Genomic DNA, 21,004 nt, shown 5'->3' on the forward strand with positions numbered 1-21,004 from the left:
TCACGCATAGTGATGGCTGCATCATGTTATGGGTATGCTTGTAATCGTTAAGGACTGGCCAGTTTTTTAGGATAAAGAAGAAATGGAATGGAGCTAAGCATAGGCAAAATCCTAGAGGAAAACCTGGTTCAGTCTGCTTTCCACCAGACACTGGGAGACGAATTTACCTTTCAGCAGGACAACAACCTAAAACAGAAGGCCACATCTATACTGGAGTTGCTTACCAAGAACACAGTGATTGTTCCTGACTTAAATCTGGTTGAAAATCTATGGCAATACCTGAAAATGGTTGTCTAGCAATGATCAACAAACAATTTGACAGAGCTTGAAGAACAAATAAAATAAATTACTCACATCTGTAATCGCTGCCAAATTTGATTTTTGAACATTTTTGAACATGTATTGACTCAGGGGGTTGAATGCTTATTCATCTAATCAAGATATACAGTATTAGTACTTTTTAGAAAAGTACCAATTTTTCTTCCACTTTTACATTAGAGTATTTTGTGTAAGTCGTTGACAAAAAAAATCTAATTAAATTCATTTTAATCCCACTTTGTAACACAACAAAATGTGGAAAAAGTCAAAGGATGTAAATACATTCTGAAGGCACTGTATAACATTAATTTAGTTAATGGAACTCTGCAATTACGCTCACAGCGTACCCTGAAGGTATACTGCTAGGGGTTAATGCCCAGAAGGTATACTGCTAGGGGTTAATGCCCAGAAGGCTTAGATATGCTAAGAGAGACGATTTAACCCCTTAAAGGCAGGGAAGGACGCGTGGGTGGGCGAGCTAGGTGTGTGTGTCTAGGTGAGGAGGTTTGCATCCCAAATGGCACCCTGTTACCTATATAGCGCACTACTTATGACGAGCGGGCCCTGGTCAAAAGTAATTCACTATATAGGGAATAGGGTGACATTTGGGACAAAAGTAGTGCACTAAATAGGAAAAAAGGGTGCCATTTGAGATGCAGGCTGTGGTCTTACCCCCGATAAAGAAGGGCTCTCTGTCCTGGGGGGCGGGGGGAGGCTGGTTCCTCCAGGGCTCCATGTGATGCGGGGGCCTCTGGCCAAAATTACCAGGCATGTGCTGCTGCTGGAAGTCCCCTGATCCCTGTGAGGGGGGAGAGGTGCACACACACTCATACATTGAATTCCACATTGAATTCCACATTGGGAACCACAGTAATCACAAACTAATTAAAACTAATGAAAAGGGTGCATTTCGGGTAACAATATTATACTACAAAGGGAGCGAGTGCTCGGAATTGATTCTCATTAGGCACGATGTTAACTTGGGTAAAATGTATCAATGTTTACACCATTTTGTGAGAAATACCATTGAGAATAAGTGAGAGTAAACCTCTAAATTCACTAGTGTTCATTGGCATCCTAAGCATCATGACAAAAAAATCTGCCATCTTGGCCAGGAAAACATTAATTTGAGAAAGGGTTAAATAATCGTAAACAATCGTATAACACAATGGATCTCTATGGTAAACCTGCACTAAAGCCTACATAGAACTTTGTTGACGGGACCTGCTCGCGTTTCGGGAACATGGACGGCAAAGCATATTGGGCTTGTGTTAGATCAGTGCTAATTTCTTTGTTTCATCTACCCATTGTGTATGTACAACAGCTTTCCACACAGCACAAAATCCCCCCACAGTGCTCCGTCTAGTCTACCTTCAAGGAAAAGCAGCAGATAACGATCCCATAATCCCTCCTCGGAATAAGATCCCCCCCCCCCTCCCCCTCCCATAGCCGGTCTCTCCTTTATTCGCTTAAACATCCGTCTCTGTTGAAAAATTAACCTTCAACTCAAAACGTGGCAATTCCACAACTGGGTTGCTTAGGCCTCCATCCTCCTCACCCCTTTGTAAATTACTTAAAATGCTATCTAGGCTTAATCCACCTTGATTCGCCGGTAGACTGCCGGCATTTAGAAATGGATAGAGGCGCGTTTTGAGTGCTGGAAGGGAGAGAGACTCGCCAAAGTTGCTTAACAGAAAGTTAATCAACGGGGCTTAACGAAGCAGAGGACGAGAGGGAGCGGATCATATTGTTAGTTTGGACATTATCGCTCTGTTCCAAAGGTCAGTCCGGTTTGCACAATGGAGACTCGGTTGCCTACATAATACCTCTGGAAATTTGTATGAATTTGATAACGCGGCTCATCCGCACTGAGTGCTAATCCTTGATAAACAGGCTGAGAGGTGCTCAATGTGTAACTGATGCTGCAGATATGCCTCTCGGAAAGAGGAGGGCTAGCTAAAACAAACGTCATACAATGGACCGGGTCATATGTCAAACCATTCACTGAGAAATGGAAATGAAGAGGATTAGAAGTGGCATTTGTTTTGGTCGGTCCCTCTTTGGACATATTGTCTTGTACAAATTTCACATTGTTGCCACTGTTTATGGAGGAATTTCATATGTAAAGGACAATGGTACTGTTGACCAATGAGACTAAAAGATATGTTAGACAAGTGCCTCCACCATCAGAAAGAAATTTGCCCTGATGTGACTTCAATGTCACCTTTTAATGTCATCTTTGTAGCTTGGACAATGTGGAACCTAGGCTACTTTTATCTTTTCAATATCTAACCTGATGATATTACAACATATTCATATTTGGAAAAAATGGCAAAATATATTATATTTTAACCACCAGTCCCTTGATATGCTGGATAATATTTTATGCTAGACTCAAGAAATGCCAAATTACAAACCTAAAAATGTATTCTTGACTAGCAGTTTCTATCACCATAGCCCCTAATTAGCTCTTAATTGGAACCTCAGATTAATATTTCATTATACATTTTCCAAATGTTTTATAGAATGATATTACATATTGGGGGGGGGGGGGGGGGGGGGGAATCACCCCTCCCCTTCTTGAACAATTAAATATGATGGTATGATAATGTATGATAATCATCCATAATCTGCTGCCCAGTGGTAAATGGATGTTGCTGGGTGTTTTGTCACCTGCATTTCAAATCGTGTCCCTGGCAACAGCAGCCTAAATGTGAATGACAGCTGGGGAATCCAACACTATGCTAGGCATCAGCCCAGACTCTCCCTCCAACTCTGATAATCGTGAAAAACAGCTCTGCTACACACTGGAGCCTCTCTGCTATCAACGTACACCACAATCACAGACAGGAAAGGAGACGAGGACGATTGTCGTTTGAAAAACGCCAAAATTGCATTCAGACTCTAAACGCGAGATCCTGGCTCATTTGTTGACAAGGTTTGTAAGTACACCTTTTGCCAAATGCAATTGGATGCAGCCATTTGTCAATGTCTGATTTGCATTAATCCATATAAAACGCTCTTCCCGAGAAGGTGTCAGTCAGCACCAGTGCCACCTGATGCCTGGGCATCAATTAGCTTGACACACTGTTCTATACATCAGTGGTTCTCAAACCTCTCCTCGGAGACCCCCAGTCCTTACCACCCCTACCTTGTCACAACACAACTGTTTGGCTCAAACACATTAAGAAGGAAAGAAATTCCACAAATGAACTTTTAACAAGGCACACCTGTTCATTGAAATGCCTTCCAGGTGACTACCTCATGAAGCTGGTTGAGAGAATGCCAAGAGTGTGCAAAGCTGTCATCAAGACAAAGGGTGGCTACTTTGAAGAACCTAAAATATATTTTGATTTGTTTAACACTTTTTGGGTTACTACATGATTCCATATGTGTAGTTTTGATCTCTTCACTATAATTATACAATGTAGAAAATAGTAAAAATAAAGAAAAACCATTGAATGAGTAGGTGTGTCCAAACTTTTGACTGGTACTGTATTTTGATTTAAAAAAATGTTTTCTCTAAATATGCGTTATATACAATGAAAGGTCAAATACACTGCATTTCAAACAGTCAGCAATAATCTAATGAATTCAGGACTTGTGAAGTTATACCTAGGCTAAATATACATATTCCACAACCATAAGACCCACTAATAATTACAATATTTCATGAAAATAGTTACTTGCTTTTTTTTGTTGCATAAAATACTGGATCTGGCTTTCAAGTCCATATATGAAAAGGCCCTTTTTTGTTCCAAATATAACCATGCATAATGCACATTTACCAATAATGACTTCTTGTAGCAGGTATTAGGCTATAGAAAATGAACACAGGTCTTATCAACAACCTAGCCCACGTGCTAGTGATTAGCCAGCTAATCTTTATATTTCAAGTTTAGCCAACCTGGATCTATTTGCTTGCTAACAAGGTTGAACAGTTGAATTGTTATGAACACACACTTCTGTCCATCTGCAAATGTTTTAAAAGCCTGTTAGCCTGTGCACTTTGTTCAGATGCTGAAATCAAGTGGCCTAACTTATTTCTCAGAATGACAAAGAGTTGCCAATTCCTTATATGATGATTGTGTTGATGCTAATTGCACATTTACAAAATACAGACTAGACAGCTAGTATAAGAGTCTTTGGCTAAAATGCTGCTAACGTACCAATTCCACATGCGACAAACTGAGCATTCATTTTCCAGAATCGATGTTCAATGATACTCTCGTTTTAGTAGTGCCTGCTATGCGCGCAATTTGAGTAGATGAGACATGAAAAGGGTGAAAAGTTAACTTATTGTCTGAATGTGTTATGGTGTCCATATTACCGATTATTTTGGACCAAACCTCAAATGCAAATAGCGAGTTGAAACCGCTTGCCAGAGAGGAAGATGTGATCTCAACTTTGGCAACTTTGGCATGAGAGGCAGAGGGAGGGGCTTGGTGTGTGTGTAAACCATAGAGGAAGAGGTGAAGGGAGAGGTTTCAGTCTCGCTAAAAATCTGTCCAAAATAAGACCAATGCATTTCTATGGGATTATTTTGGACCAAAGCTTGTCGCCTGCCTTCCAGCCTTTGAGACAACGACTCCCATTGTTAGGGCGGAGACTTACATTTCTTAATTATATACAGATCTATGGTGTAAATGGGGAAGGTACACACAGCACAGAGGCACGAAGGAGAGGAGACCAAAAATACAACATGAGAACAAGCTGACAAACACTCATAAAAACGAAAAATAACAAAACCTCAAAACCTTCTTGCAATAGAGGCATTTGGAATATCGCGCAAAAAACATACATTCAAATTAATCTGATATAATCGCCCAGCACTAATGCAACCTGAGTAACTTGAGGCACAGTTGGCTGCCTGGCCAATTCACTTCCCCGCCAGTCCTGTAATCACTTTAAAGGCATTCCTTTCCTGTCATCTCTGTAATGGGTTCTATGTTACTCTGGCTGCGTTTAGACAGGCAGCCCAATTCTGATATTTTTCTTCATGAATTGGTCTTTTGACCGATCACATCAGATCTTTTTCAGATCTGATTGGTTAAAAGATCAGATTTCGGGTGCCTGTCTAAACATAGCCTCAGAGGTTCTTCACTGACTCCAGATTCCTTTTCTTAACTAACTGAATACCTATTTATCCCTTAGTATTAAACCAAAATTATGCTATAGGGTTGTTTTTCTAATTCAAAACAGCCTTCTAAAGGTCTGTTCTACTTTGTGCCACAAAATTTCCCTAAAAAGTAGTATTTTCACTGGTGGTAGTGGGCTGTATCCTGGACTGTGTCCCTAATGATACCCTATCCCCATAGGACTCTGGTCAAAATTAGTGCACTATGTAGGGAAAAGGGTGCCATTTGGGACATGCCCCTGATTTCAGGATTCCATTGTGAAGCCAACCACATGGTTTGAGCCCTAGCACATCCATAAAGAGTGCTAACTAATTTAAGCCTCAGCCACCACAGCCCTCCAAGAAGGCCAGCCACGGCCAAAAGCCCCTATCAACCATTTCCAGTTGTGCAGACAGACTCGGTATGAGTGTTTACAGATTTGCTCCAACAGTATTTGGACCAGAGCGGGTATCTAATTGCGATAATGATATTTCCCTCACAAAGAGGCCCAGTGCTAACCGTGTGATGGGGGAGTGTGTAGGAGCAGCTGCTACTCACAGGGAACCTCTGAGGACTCGCAGCAGGTCTGGGCTGGCTCTGGGCAGGAGGCATCAAGGGCACTGCAATGAGAGAGAGAGAAGGAGTGGTGGGGGGGGGAATGATGTAGATGGGGCAGAGAGACCAAAGGAGGAGGGGTCAAAAGAGAAATGAGAAAAGGAAGAGAGAACGCAGGGGTGGGGAGAAGGAAGGTTAGTCCATTAGGCACCTCTGTGTGTACTAAAGGCTGATTCACAGGCACGCATCTTACATTTCACCTCTGAGATGGGCTCACATTTATACACAGCTGGACAGAGGCAAAAAGCAATGAATGAACATAGTGAAGCATTGCGGTTGAAGAAGTCTAATGGACAAGGAGGATGGGTACTTTTGGCTCTGAAAGAGGCCATTTCATCACACAGTATGAGGCTTTTTGACTTCAGTAAATACTCCATGCATCTTCAATTCATAAATCAGTTTGAGTTGCAACTGGTAATGGCAATTCATTTTCCACAGGAATTGAAAAGGACAATTCTTTGGAAATATGGGTTAAGGGACATATGCCAACCTCTGGTAAACACTCCCGTTATCCTGTCCACCCCCCACCCCTCAAAACACACACCGACTGTCTATCTCTGTTACACACACCCCTAGTCATGACTGAAGGCAATCCCTGATCTTTTCACACACAGAGACCCACACACACAAACACCTCACAAACACATTTCAGTCTGGACAGACAGGGAAGATAAACCAATCTCAAGGAATGGAATGGAGATACCGCCAAAAAACGACAAGTAAATAAACCTATTACTGGCTGAAAGCCCTATTCACTTGTCATTCAACCCAAACAACAACATGACATTCTAATCCAGACACTTTTCAAAGCAGTGCACGGATAACTGCCAACCATACGGCAACGTACGCCTTTGCTTAGAGGTAAATATTCAAAACATTCAATGGAGGTGCTATCCTTACAATAAGTCCAAAACCTAAGGAAAAAGGACCCAGTGGGCCACTCAAATGACACACTATTCCCTAAATAAAGAACTACTTTTGACCTGGGCCCAAAGGGAATATAAGGTGCCATTTATGACAACATCAAAAGTAATGCACTATATAGGGAATAGGGTGCTACTTGGAACGCAAGTGCAGACCTACCTTGTGCAGGGGAGGACGCTGGGCCCCTGAAATGGGGATTGATGTGGATGTTCTTGGGCTGCTGCTGCTGCTGCTGTTGCTGGTGGGGGTGGTTGTGTGAAGGAGGGGGACTCATCATGCGGGGAGGCGGGTCCATCTGGGGCCTGACTGGTGCCCCGTGTGAGGAGGGAGAGCTACGGTGGGCCATGTGCTGGGGGATGAGGGGTTGCAGGGGCTGCTGGGCCAGCGAGCCCCCACTGTGCTCCTGGAAAAGAGGCCCTCGGGGGCCACCGGGGCCGCCCTGGCGATGGTGCTGCTGATGATGAGTTTGGTGGTGAGGGGGAGGCATTCTGGCAGGAGACTGCTATTTGGAGAGAGAGAGAGAGAGAGTAATGGAGAGTGGGGTAGATAGAGATAGAGTGGGGGAGAAAGAGGGAAGACCAATACAACAAGTCAGATGTGTTGAGTATACAAAACATTACAAACACCTGCTCTTTCCATGACAGACTGACCAGGTGAAAGCTTTGATCCCTTATTAGTGTCCCTTGTTAAATCCACCTCAATCAGTGTAGATGAAGGGGAGGAGACCGCTTAAATAAGGATTTTTAAGCCTTGAGACAATTGAGACATGGATTGTATATGTGTGCCATTCAGAGGGTGAATGGGCAAGACAAAATATTTTAAGTGCCTTTGAACAGGGAATGGTAGCAGACTGGTGGGCTTTTCCCACTCAACAGTTTCCTGTGTGTATCAAGAATAGTCCACCACCCAAAGGATATCCTGCCAACTTGACACAACTGCGGGAAGCATTGTAGTCTACATGGGCCAGTATCCCTGTGGAACGCTTTCCACACCTTGTAGAGTCCATGCCCCAATGCTTTGAGGCGGTTTTGAGGGGTGGGGGGGAGGGTATATTGCTCAGTAAATTAGTTAAATAAAGACACCATTAATCCTTCACCTAGGCCTATATGTTAACTTTAGCTCCTATTCAATTACCTGTTGGCCAGTCATATATCAATTCTAATTTTCACCCCTCCAGTCATTCCCCACACAGTACATCGCCACTAACACGAATGCATGAATGTCAGTTGAGCGTTCCCATACCTCTTAAAGAAGCATGTTTAAAAGGATTTTCATTTTTCATATAGAGAACGGAGTGGCTGCGGACGTGAGTTTTGTCTGATCGCTTCTTTTGTCCGGACTAAAGATGCCGAAGCCGATCACCTTCTCCGCACGTGCTTATGCTCTACTTCACTCGTAGAGAACAGGCTACTCTGGCGAATGGTGCTCGTTTAATAAAGTTGGATCAAAGCTGAATCAATGTCTGCAAGATCACATATTGATAGTATTCTGCATAACAAATGCAATAGCATAGTATTACATTACTCTAAAGGCGTCTGTATACATAGGTTCGGTTTGCTCCTAGCCACCTCGGCTAGGCAACGCAAACGTCTGTGCTCGCATACTCCCTAAAGACCTTCAGTAAAAGCTGCAATATTAATGTTGTTCGTCCCTCTTGAGCAACCGTAACAACATACGGAGTAACGCTTCCTCAAAATAGCCCAAATTAATCTAAGATAAATCAAGAAATCTGTCATTAATTTTGACATTTTTCGCTGAGGTCTTAGTCAAGCAATTTTTCATCTAGCTAAGCTGTTTGGTGCAGTTCTTCTCAAGTGAAACAAGTCGCATGAAAACTAGTAGTGCACTGCAGACAGTAGGGCCTAACTGCTGCTGTGCTCTCTCGTCTCTCTCGTTGAAAGACAGCAAACACTTAATTGAAAACCCCCGTCCATAGTTCCCACCCCAACTTTTGACCAATCACCAACGAATGGGCGAAGACTTCGTCTACCGACTTAGACTTGCCTCAAGAAAAAAGGGTGCGAGAACAGCTCCCTAAACCACTGCCGAACACCAAAACGAACAAAAACCTGACAAAATATGCGCTAACTGTTTCAACTGGGAAGCATGCGACAGGCTTAAGACAAAAACACCACCGCATTTTTTTCACTCATGTGACCAAAACTCAACAGCGCACGCCACTAGACAAAATACACAAGTAGGCTATGCTGCAATTTGTTAACACCGTCTGTTCAAATATTCGCTCGCTATACATAATTCTGTGGGCAACTTCAAAACACTGTATAAACTCAAGAAAATCGAAACGCCTATCCTCATGAAACTGATTGTATGCAGATGCTGCATGGGCGTTTCACTGGTAAAGAATTATCATTCACGATTGACAGTGAGAAATGTGAAGGGAAGGAGGCCACAAAATGTGTGCGTAAAGTAAAAAAACGTGTGCAGAAGCTTTGGGATTTTTGAATTCCGGGAAGAAGAAAAAAATGTCTGGGAAAAAGTCTTATCTGCAGACATGGCCTATGCAGAAATGACTTTCAATGGATGAACAACTTAGATTAATGGATTATATGCTTCAAAAGATATCTAATAAAAGGCCACGAGAAACTAAATCCTACGCAAAGAACTCAATTAATTTAATATAATTCTGTCTAAATGGACTACCGCCAACGTTTTTGGTATAATCCATATATCAACATTGATAAGGGGAGCAGAGAAGCGGAATAGTTGACTTTGTTCAAGCACAAGTGATCACGGTTTCAATCGGCCATGGAGAGAACGGCATATTTGCGAACAATCACAAGAAGCCTTCATGGCTGTGCCTTATTAGTTTTGCAGGTAAACAGTACCACAATACCAGTACCATACCAGTACCACAATATTTTCTCCTTGGCAAAAATGAAAACATGAAGCAAACCTTTTGCATTGTGTCGGTTCATTTTGTTAAGATTTACCTGCATGCCCATATGCAGTGGCATCATTGGGAGCCGCTGGTCATTCATTCGTCCTCTTCCTCCACCAAAGTCTCCCATCCCGAATCCGGGGAACCCCCCCCGTCCTCCTCGTCCTCTGAATCCTCCTCTCTCTCCTCCTCTTCCTCCTCGGCCCCCAAAGCGGCCCTGCTTCCTCTGGCGCTCCTTCTCCTCAAACTCCATCAGGTCTGCTTTGGCCTCTTCAGAGAGCTCTGGTGGGCAAAACACATCAGGAAGTGAGTGAGCATTACAACATTCAGGGGTAATTTCCCAGACACAGATTTAAGCCTTGTCCTAGACTAAAAAGCATTTCTTATGAAGAATCTCCATTGAGCATGCTTATTATTCTAGGACTAGGCTAAAAGCTATGTCTGTGAAACCAGCCCTCAAAATACAGCCCATACATGCTCAAAATACATGCTCAAGATGGATTTGTTGAGCATTTTCTTTTGATCCATGTTGTGTAAATACATTTTAGAGTTAAGCTTGAAATGCTCTTCAACCTTAACCAAGTCAACCAAACAAAGCCCAAACCTCTTACTTATTACAGTTAACAAATACGAAGCAAAAAAAATGAATTTGAATTAAGAGTTTCCTGAGTGCAAGGTTGTAATTAAATGTACCTAATGTTTCAGGAATGTTTCTTCTTTTGTTTGCTGCATCTGCCAGCCGCACAATGCCAGACGTGACGTCTTTGCGCTCTGTTTTGAAACGCAACCGACCGGACTGTCCATCGTCGTCTTCCTCCTCATCCTCGTCTTCCTCCTCCTTCACTTCTTCCTCTGGCTCTGGTTCATTTTCAGCCTTTGGAAATATAGGGACCATCTTAGTCATAAATTATGAGCAACCCATCAGATATATGGAAAGTGCTCATCTTGTAGGCCTATAAACTGCAACCATGAACATACGAGGTGTTGATTTCACAACACTTCACAAAAGATGCAGGCCTTCAGCATGGTTTAAACCATTAGAATTAGCTACGCACACATTATTGATCATTTGCAAATTTTTTAGCTATAGGCAACCCCAAAATCGCCACACAGCTAGCGTCAGTCAACACAACAGCCATTGACTCAATGCAACACATCAGACAAAAAGGGTCTCTGAATATTAATGTCTGCGTCCCAAATGTACCTTATTTCCTATATAGTGCATTACTTTTGACCTGAAACTCTAAGTAGTTCCTTATATAGAAATATATAGGGAATAGCGTGCCGCTTGGGACATAGCCAGTGAACGAGGGAGACCCATTCTGTTCACACCTCCTCTGCGAGCTGAGAGTCTTCCCCTTCTTCCCCCTCCGGTGCTTCCTGTTGCTCTGCCTGCTCCTCTAGATGCTCCGGTTGTTCTCCATCTCTGTAGCTTGCCGAGTAATCATCCACCTACAACAACATGGAGATTCAGAATCCATATTCTAAATACTAGTCAGTCATCAACACAGTGCCTTCAGAAAGTATTCGTAACCCTTGACTTATTCCACAGCCTGAATATCAAAATGGATCAAATGTTGTTTTTTTTTCTTACCCATCTACACACAATACCTCAAACATGTTTTTTTTTTTTACATTTTAGCTCATTTATAAAACATTTTATACAGAAATATCTCATTCACATAAGTATTCACACCCGAATCAATACTTTGCAGAAGCACCTTTGGCACTGATTACAGCTTTGGGTCAGTCATCTTGGGTATGTCTGGATAAGGCTTTGCACATCTGGATTTCGGGATTTTTCCCCATCCTTCCTTGCAGATATTCTCTCTTAAGTTAAATGGGGAGTGGTGGTGAACAGCAATCTTCAAGTCTTTCCACAGTTCTTCAATGGGATTCAAGCCTGGCCTTTGGCTGGGCCACTCAAAGACTTTCACATTGTTGTTCTGAAGCCATTCCAGCGTTGCTTTGGCTGTGTGCTTGGGTCTGCCACTGCGAGGACGATCAGCTGTCAGTCCCGTCTCCCTGTAGCACTGTCTTAGGCATGCGTCTCACAGCACGGACATTGCAATTTATTACCCTGGCCACATCTGCAGTCCTCATGCCTCCTTGCAGCATTCCTAAGGCACGTTCACGCAGATGAGCAGGGACCCTGGGAATCTTTCTTTTGGTGTTTTTCAGAGTCAGTAGAACGTCCTCTTTAGTGTCCTAAGTTTTCATAACTGTGACCTTAATTGCCTACCGTCTGTAAGCTATTAGTGCCTTAACGACCGTTCCACAGGTGCATGTTCATTAATTGTTTATGGTTCATTGAACAAGCATGGGAAACAGTGTTTAAACCCTTTACAATGAAGATCTGTGAAGTTATTTGGATTTTTACGAATTATCTTTGAAAGACAGGGTCCTGAAAAGGGGAAGCGTTTTTTCTGAGTTGATATGCCTCATCACAAGAGATCTACGGACAGTTCCTTGGACTTCGCTGTCAACTGTGGGATCTTATATAGACACGTGTGTTCATTTCTAAATCATGTCCAAACAATGGTATTGACAATGCATGGACTCCAATCAAGATGTATTGACATTTTAAGTATGATCAAAGGAAATTGGATGCACTTGAGCTCAATTTGGAGTATCATATCAAAAGGGGTGTGAATACTTAAGTAATCGGATATTTCTATATATAATTTCCCAAAAATTTGCCAACATTTCTAAAAACATGTTTTCACTTCGTCATTATGGGGTATTGAGTGTAGATGGGTGAACAACAAGTATATATCATCCATTTTGAATTCAGGTTGAAACACAACAAAATGTGGAATAAGTTAAGGGGTATGAATATTTTCTGAAGGCACTGTAGATGAAGTATATTCCTTCTTTCTACCACCCTTGTATTGGCTCATGTTTACTATTACTATTAATATTAGGAGGATAGTATTACACTGGCCTAAGATTACAGCCTTTGTGGGTTTAGGCTAACTATATCCCCATGGAACTGATGTCTAAAGGAATAACAGTAGAGCCAAAAATACTGCAGTGTTTCCCTTCAATGAAAATATGAACCACGAGTATAAAGGGGAAAACATTGAAATGTTATGAGGGGGGTTAGCGGGGGGGGGGGTTAGAAAGGGGGAGCCTCTTTTGAATTACCATAACAGTGGGAGCAGGCTTCATTACTATTCCGGACGGCATTTGAAATTCAATGAGATGTAAATGTTTGACATGATATACAGAAATGCAGGGGGGGGACACTCTCCAAATCAGTGATGGTGAAAATATCATTGAGCTAGCTACTGACTACTGCACAAATCACTGCTTTATTGGGTCACTTTAGAAGATCATGACTCAATGCCATGCAGGAACATCACACACACGATACAACAGTTTTATGGTTCCGAAACCTGTGATTGCGGTAAAAAAAAAAAGGCCTTCCAACTCTTTGATATACCACGTGGTCGCAATTCGCGTAGTTACACTATTTTCAAAGCATATTTCCATTGAGAAGCCACTAGGTGCTTCATAACCGTCAAATGAGGTCAGTGTGTAGGTCGCAGGCCAGTGTTTGGTGTTCTGCACCATTAACCTGCCAACCCAACACATAATATTGCAGACAAATACCCTTGGCAGCAGAAGGATAGACAGACTGACTGCCCCGAAGGGACAGAAAGGGCTTAATCCTTTAAACTGTTCCACATATTAACTCTGAATAGCACTGCAAACAGAAGTGTTTAAGCCCAGGCAGTCAAGTCACCTTGTAAACATAGTTATTACACACAAAAACACAAATGTGCAATACGCACTCACTGGGGTTTTTCAAAGTAAATATGAAGTAAAACCGTGCAACCCTACTAAGGTCAAAGGCTTAATTTTCAGTGTGGAGAAAGTAATACGTCTTTGTCAGACAGGTGTCAAGCGTCATCACACCTTGGTAAATCGGGCCATTACAGACATCACACATTAATCTAGTCTTATCTTCATCCCCTCTTCACTTCGAGGTTTGGGAAATAAATAACGGGGAAAATCGCATCAATCATTTCAGGACTGTATGGGGTGTCGGGTTGTCCCTAGGAAGGTCAATAATCTTTTCACCTATGTGAGAGTTTATCAGATGGAGTCGAGAGCCCGAGATAAAAGCCCCTCGCGTAAACCTCCACCGATTGGCAGCGCCTCTTCCTCGCACAAAGCGGCTCTTTAGCCGGACAAAGATACAGGGCCCAAGGTCACAATGGCACCGGGCGTCACAGCCGACAGACACCAGAGCATTACCTACCTACCACCAAACAAGCTGTCAACACCAACTTTGTCAGCGAAAGGAGAAATCAACTGGCGGAGAGTGATAATGAATCTAATCCCCCCCCACACCCCTACCCAACATGTATCCCCTTTAGCGCCCCCTGAATAGATTTGATATGTGCCCCCTGAAACCCAAGACGGGGAAATCAACGTTATCTTTTCAAGATACAATGGAGTAAGACAGAAGGAGGGGAGATGGGGGGGGGGGGGGGGTGACTCACTTGAAATTCATCGTCTAGAGGCTCATTGATTTGAATGTCTAACACTTCGTCCTGGTAAATCCCGTCGCCTTCGGCCTGTTCTCCTGAGTATTCCATTTGGCCGTCTGGCATCTCCATGTCATTGGGCTGGCTGTACTCATCCACGTACTCTCCCCCCTCCTGCTGGTAGCCCCTCTCTACATCTCCTAGGTCGTCTGTGTAGTCTACGGGGTTCACCTGCTGGTCAAATTCGCCTAGAGTAGCATTGAGGCTAACGCTCTGGCCGCTGAAAGGCAAAAACACACAATTATATAGGATGTTCACTCAATGCTGTACAATGAAGAGAAAAACGGGGCAATTCAAGAAAGTGCTACGAAATTAATGTCAAAACGTAGTTTTCTTTATAAATGACATAGAATGACTCATTAGATTGATTGTTCTCTACAGTGTTGATGAAGGTTCATTTGCGGTGAACGTTGCTAGTTTAGAATGCGCCCCTCTTGGTTGTATCTCTTCCATATTTGGTGTTGTGAGATGGTTTTATTTAGAGGTGTTTCCACTGGTTGGACCAATAAAAAATCAACTTGATACCTTTGTCATTTTCACCTCCAGATCCTTGGCTTTCATTGCCTATATTAGCGATCAATCTACGCTGAGAGGGGCCATTTCTATGGCGTTTTAAAGGGAAAGACTCAGAAATACACAATGAAAACAGGAACAGATTGTCTTCACAGAGGGTAGATATTGAAATTCAGTCTGTTAGCTTTGTAAAGAAATACATATTTAGTCCCTATTTGTTTTGTGTTCAGCAGATTTCAGGGGGTCGTTGTTCCCACTCACGAACCTGCAGCCACTAGTTAGCTTGTCAGTTGACGTTCAAAGTTAGAGCCGTTCTGCCGCGGAGCAGCGACACAGAGTTCTATTGAGTAGTTACCACCTTTTGATCATGCCTGTGATAACATTCCACTCACTCTAAACATGCTACATTTCACTCACTCTAAACATGCTACATTCTCAGAGTAAATCGTGTGTAACCATATATGGTAGAGACATGGGGTTTGGACCATTGTTTTTCTGACAGAATTTTCAAATTGTGTGGACATATTTGTATAAACCTTGAATGCATTAATCCTTTTATGGGGGAACACCATAAATTATAAACTAAGGAGACTGCAGCTCAGAAATTGTAACGTAAAGTGTCTACAGATTAAGTTCGGAAATGCAATCAGCACAATCAGACCACGTAGATACAAATTAACTTACATGTTTTGATCTTCGTCATCGCTTTGCAGAAGGTCGTCGTTCAATTCCTCATCTGACACTTCTGAGGGATTCTAAAATCAAGAAAAACAACCCAGAACAGATCAGTATGTTCTAGCTCATGTTATTCATTCCTTGCAAGCCAAGGCTTTGGATGGCAAGGTCGACTATAGTACAACTACTGAATATCAACCAAAAGTGAAGTGTTCTTTCATTTCTACAAACCACATCAGATTGAAAGTGTAGGCCTATGTATGATCAAATCAGATTGCTAATCTCACATATTTTAGGTAAATACTTGAGAATGAATAAAATAGTTCAAATAAACATGGGGATCTCCTTCAGTCTAAAAGGATGCTTTATTCTCATGTGGTGAAGGCAATCTGGGCAGGTTAAGTGTGTTCTCACATATAGTCCTCTTTAAAAAATAAAAATATAAAAACTCAGTTCTCTTTGTATTCACACTGCCCTTGCCTTTGAATGAGGACGCAACTCTTTTGCCAGTTCACTTCACCAATTTTGTGGTCCGAGTTGCTATGTTTAGAAAGGAACCAAGATATTTGTCCAACATTCACTCAGAGCACTCTGGGACAAGCCATTTCATAAGAATATGTTATTGGACAGCTAGATATACCTACTTACAATTGGGAAGATAATAGATTGAATTTAGTTAAAAGATGCGACAACAATTTTAATCATAAGATACTATGGGTAACAGAATAAATAGAATAAAACCCAATGTAGGCTACTGACCTTTAAAGAGCTAGAAACGACTTTGTACCCTGTTGTGAATCTCACCAAATATGTTGTCTTCTCACACTATTCAAACCCAACAACCGAATAAACAGTTTATGAAGCTAAAGATCACATATTGCTAACAAATAATCTGAAGTAAAACCTCCACACATAGGTTATTTTGGAAATACAATATATATACACACACACAAAAGTATGTGGACACCCCTTCAAATTAGTGGATTCAGCTATTTCAGCCACACCCGTTGCTGACAGGTGAATAAAATAGAGCACACTGCCATGCGATCTCCATAGACAAACATTGGCAGTAGAATGGCCTTACTGAAGAGCTCATTGACTTCCAACGCGGCACCGTCCTAGGATGCCACCTTTCCAACAAGTTAGATCTTCACATTTCTGCCCTGCTAGAGCTGCCCCAGTCAAATGAAAGTGCTGTTATTGTGAAGTGGAAACATCTAGGACCAACAATGGCTCAGCCTCGAAGTGGTAGGCCACACAAGCGCACAGAACGGAACTGCTGAGTGCTGAAGCGCGTAAAAATTGTCTGTCCTCGGTTGCAACACTCACTACCGAGTTCCAAACTGCCCCTGGAAGCAACGTCCAGGATCTTCATGAAATGGATTACTATAGCCGAGCAGCCACACACAAGCCTAAGATTACTATGCGCAATGCCAAGTATTGGATAAAGTGGTGTAAAGCTCACTGCCATTGGACTCTGGAGCAGTGGAAACGCGTTCTCTGAGTATTGAATCACGCTTCACCATCTGGCAGTCTGACGGACAAATCTGGCAGTCTGACGGGTTGGCAGATGCCAGGAGAACGCCACCTGCCCCAATACATAGTGCCAACTGTAAAGTTTGGTGGATGAGGAATAATGGTTTGGGGCTGTTTTTCATGGTTCGGGCTAGGCCCCTTAGTTCCAGTGAAGGGAATTAACGACACAGCATACAATGACATTATTGACGATTCTGTGCTTCCAACTTTGTGGCAGCAGTTTGGGGAAGTGCCTTTCCTGTTTCAGCATGACAATGCCCTCATGCACAAAGCAAGGAGCATTCAGAAATTGTTTGTTGAGATCGGTGAGGAAGAATTTGACTGGCCTGCACAGAGCCCTGACCTCAACCCTAGGGTTGACTGGCCTGCACAGAGCCCTGACCTCAACCCTAGAACACCTTTGGGATTAATTGGAATGCAGACTGCAAGCCAGGCCTAATCACTTCACATCAGTCCCGACCTCACTAATGCTTGTGGCTGATTGGAAGCAAGTCCCCGCAGCAATGTTCCAACATCTAGTGGAAAACCTTCCCAGAAGAGTGGAGGCTGTTATAGCAGCAAAGGGGGTCCAAGCCCATTTTAATGGCAATTATTTTGGAATGACATGTTTGGCGAGCAGGTGTCCACATACTTTTGGTCATGTAGTGTATTTGGTGAGAATCACAACATAGGGTACAAAATATATTATAGCTCTTAAAAGAGCAGTTGCCTACACTGGGTGTACAATTTTCAATTACAGCATGATTTAATCTGCAGTTATTCTTCTGCTATTTATTCTGTTACCAATAATATTTCTGTTAATAGTATCTTCTGATTACAATTATTATGTCTCATCTTTTAACAAATGCAATCGATTAGCTTCCAAAATGTAAGTAGCTTTATCTATCTGTCCAATAACACATTCTGATGAAATGGTTCGTCCCAGGGTGCATTGAGTGAATGTTAGGAAAATATATTTGTTTTTTTCTAATCATAGCAATGTTAATGCAAAGAGGACTCGGACCACAAAACGGGTGAAGTAAAATGGCAAAAGAGATTTTTTCTTTCTCCAAATTTCACCTTTACTTAACCAGGTAGGCCAGTTGAGAACAAGTTCTCATTAACAACTGCGACCTGACCAAGATAAAGCAAAGCAGTGCGACACAAACAACACAGAGTTACACATGGGATACACAAAACGCACAGTCAATAACACAATAGAAAAATCTATATACAGTGTGTGCAAATGTAGTAAGATTAGGGAGGTAAGGCAATAAATAGGCCATAGTGGCGAAATAATTACAACTTAGCATTAACACTGGAGTGATAGATATGCAAAATATGAATGTGCAAGTAGAGATACTGGGGTGCAAATGAGAAAAAAAACATTATGGGGATGAGGTAGTTGTGTAGGCTATTTACAGATGGGCTGTGTACAGGTGCAATGATCGGTAAGCTGCTCTAACAGCTGATGCTTAAAGTTAGTGAGGTAGATATAAGAATTGGGTCCTCATTCAAAGGCAATGTGAATACAAAGAGAACTGAGTTCTTTTATGTGTTTTTTTTCCACTTTAGAGGACAGCTCTTTTCTCTCCAAAAAGGACTATATGTACAACAACAAAAAACACCCTAAGATCCTTTTTGTTGCCCACTGTACTTCCTCCTGGCTCACATCAATAAATGCCCTTGTGGTGGAGCCACCTGGCACAAGTCTACTGCAAAATGTAACATACCTGTGAGGTCTAACATGGCTAATTCACCTTTCCTACAGCTGGCAGGCTGCATTCTTAAAATGTGTCCTAGCAGAGGCACCTATGGATGCTATGAAAGTAATCACAAACACAGGAGATGGGGAGTCCTTTGTCTTACCTTTTTGGCTGTCAGCCAATCCTCATCGAGCAAATCACCATCAAATTCACTGTAAGAGAAGAGATAAACCATGACGTAAAGCAAGGCAATGTATCTAATTTTATAATGCTATGTATTGGTCTAGTCTCTATGCAGCTAGTCTAGACATGATTCTTCATTGGAGCCTAAATTCTCATCAGCAAGGCCAGCTAATAGGCTAAAGTGTGCGCCAATAACACAACATCTTTACGATAAGCAGATGACAATGTTCCACAATATTTACACTAGACCCGTCTCTGCAAGGCCAGATTCTAGTGACACAAATGTTGTTCTCATAGGCTGCAGTCCCTATATTGTTCCTGGGTCATGTTCAGTTGGCCCCAAACAGGAGCAAGTACTTTAAATGGAAGCTGTACCACCTCAATTTCTCTCCTACCAGGTATGCTCATAAATCTACATCACATTCAGATCATAAACTCATTACGTTGTCATATTGTTTGTCATATTGTTGTTGGGAAAATTGTTTTACAAATTACAATAGTATACTTTTGTATATACAGTATCACCCAGCTCCATTCATGAACACACTTGGTAAACTGGGAAAAATATGTATGTGGTGACATGGTGGCAAAGCCTCTGCAAAAGATTGTCTCTGACTAAAATCTCTTGGCCTATATTTTCTGCATGAGTTATGTGCTTCATAGTTAAGAGTAAGGAACTACTGTACTAATATTAGGCTTGGGCGGTACACTGTATATACCGTATACTGGAGTATTTGGAAATAGCCACAGGATGGTTTTTCAAGAGTCAATACCATTGAAACTATTTATTTGGAGGGAAAAAAATGGTATCAATGTGAATATTTATAACTACTTTTTAACCAGTTAGAGCTCTAGGGGCGCTATTTCATTTTTGGATAAAAAACGTTCCCGTTTTAAGCGCGATATTTTGTCACGAAAAGATGCTCGACTATGCATATTCTTCAGTTCTTCTTCAGTTTTGGAAAGAAAACACTCTGAAGTTTCAGAATCTGCAAAGATTTTGTCTGTAAGTGCCCCAGAACTCATTCTACAGGCGAAACCAAGATGATGCATCACCCAGGAATTAGCAGAATTTCTGAAGCTCTGTTTTCCATTCTCTCCTTATATGGCTGTGATTGCGCAACGAATGAGCCTACACTTTCTGTCGTTCGCCCAAGGTCTTAGCAGCATTGTGACGTATTTGTAGGCATATCATTGGAAGATTGACCATAAGAGACTACATTTTCCAAGTGTCCGCCTGGTGTCCTGCGTCGAATTCGGTGCGCAATTGCCAGCTGCTTCTACTTTACCATTTGATTCAGGGGAGAAAGCATGTGTCCAAGAACGATGTATCAATGAAGAGATATGTGAAAAACACCTTGATGATTGATTCTAAACAACGTTTGCCATGTTTTCAGTCGATATTATGGAGTTAATTTGGAAAAAAGTTTGCGTTTTGAGGACTGAATTTATGGATTTTTTTTGGTAGCCAAATGTGATGTATAAAACGGAGCTATTTCTAATACACAAGGAATCTTTTTGGAAAAACTGAGCATCTGCTATCTAACTGAGAGTATCCTCATTGAAAACATCAGAAGTTCTTCAAAGGTAAATGATTTTATTTGAAGGCTTTTATGTTTTTGTTAATGTTGCGTGCTGGATGCTAACGCTAATGCTAACGCTAAATGCTAACGCGAAATGCTAACTCTAGCTAGCTACTTTTACACAAATTATTGTTTTCCTATGGTTGAGAAGCATATTTTGAAAATCTGAGATGACAGTGTTGTTTACAAAAGGCTAAGCTTGAGAGATGGCATATTTATTTCATTTCATTTGCGATTTTCATAAATAGTTAACGTTGTGTTATGCTAATGAGCTTGCTGATAGATTTACACAATCCTGGATACAGGGTTTTTTTCATAGCTAAACGTGACGCAGAAAACGGAGCGATTTGTCCTAAACAAATAATCTTTCAGGAAAAACTGAACATTTGCTATCTGAGAG

General features: G+C 41.9%; 1 protein-coding gene across 3 annotated transcripts in view; it reads right to left on the minus strand.

Moving 5' to 3' along the window:
• Window positions 1-21,004, minus strand: part of LOC110535593 (RNA-binding protein 33) — a 47,289-nt gene that overhangs the window by 18,172 nt on the left and 8,113 nt on the right. For 2 of the 3 annotated variants that reach the window (XM_021620684.2, XM_021620682.2), the window contains exons 3-11: window positions 19,002-19,050; window positions 15,627-15,697; window positions 14,385-14,649; window positions 11,206-11,325; window positions 10,567-10,747; window positions 9,926-10,155; window positions 7,134-7,476; window positions 5,994-6,055; window positions 991-1,117 (exon numbers count right to left, since the gene is read on the minus strand). In XM_021620684.2, coding sequence (XP_021476359.1) covers window positions 991-1,117; window positions 5,994-6,055; window positions 7,134-7,476; window positions 9,926-10,155; window positions 10,567-10,747; window positions 11,206-11,325; window positions 14,385-14,649; window positions 15,627-15,697; window positions 19,002-19,050 — 1,448 coding nt within the window. The remainder of the gene's footprint in view (window positions 1-990; window positions 1,118-5,993; window positions 6,056-7,133; window positions 7,477-9,925; window positions 10,156-10,566; window positions 10,748-11,205; window positions 11,326-14,384; window positions 14,650-15,626; window positions 15,698-19,001; window positions 19,051-21,004) is intronic. The other variant, XM_021620683.2, reaches the window with a different exon arrangement.

Source organism: Oncorhynchus mykiss, chromosome 11 (assembly GCF_013265735.2).
Source record: "Oncorhynchus mykiss isolate Arlee chromosome 11, USDA_OmykA_1.1, whole genome shotgun sequence".
Lineage (NCBI taxonomy): Eukaryota > Metazoa > Chordata > Actinopteri > Salmoniformes > Salmonidae > Oncorhynchus > Oncorhynchus mykiss.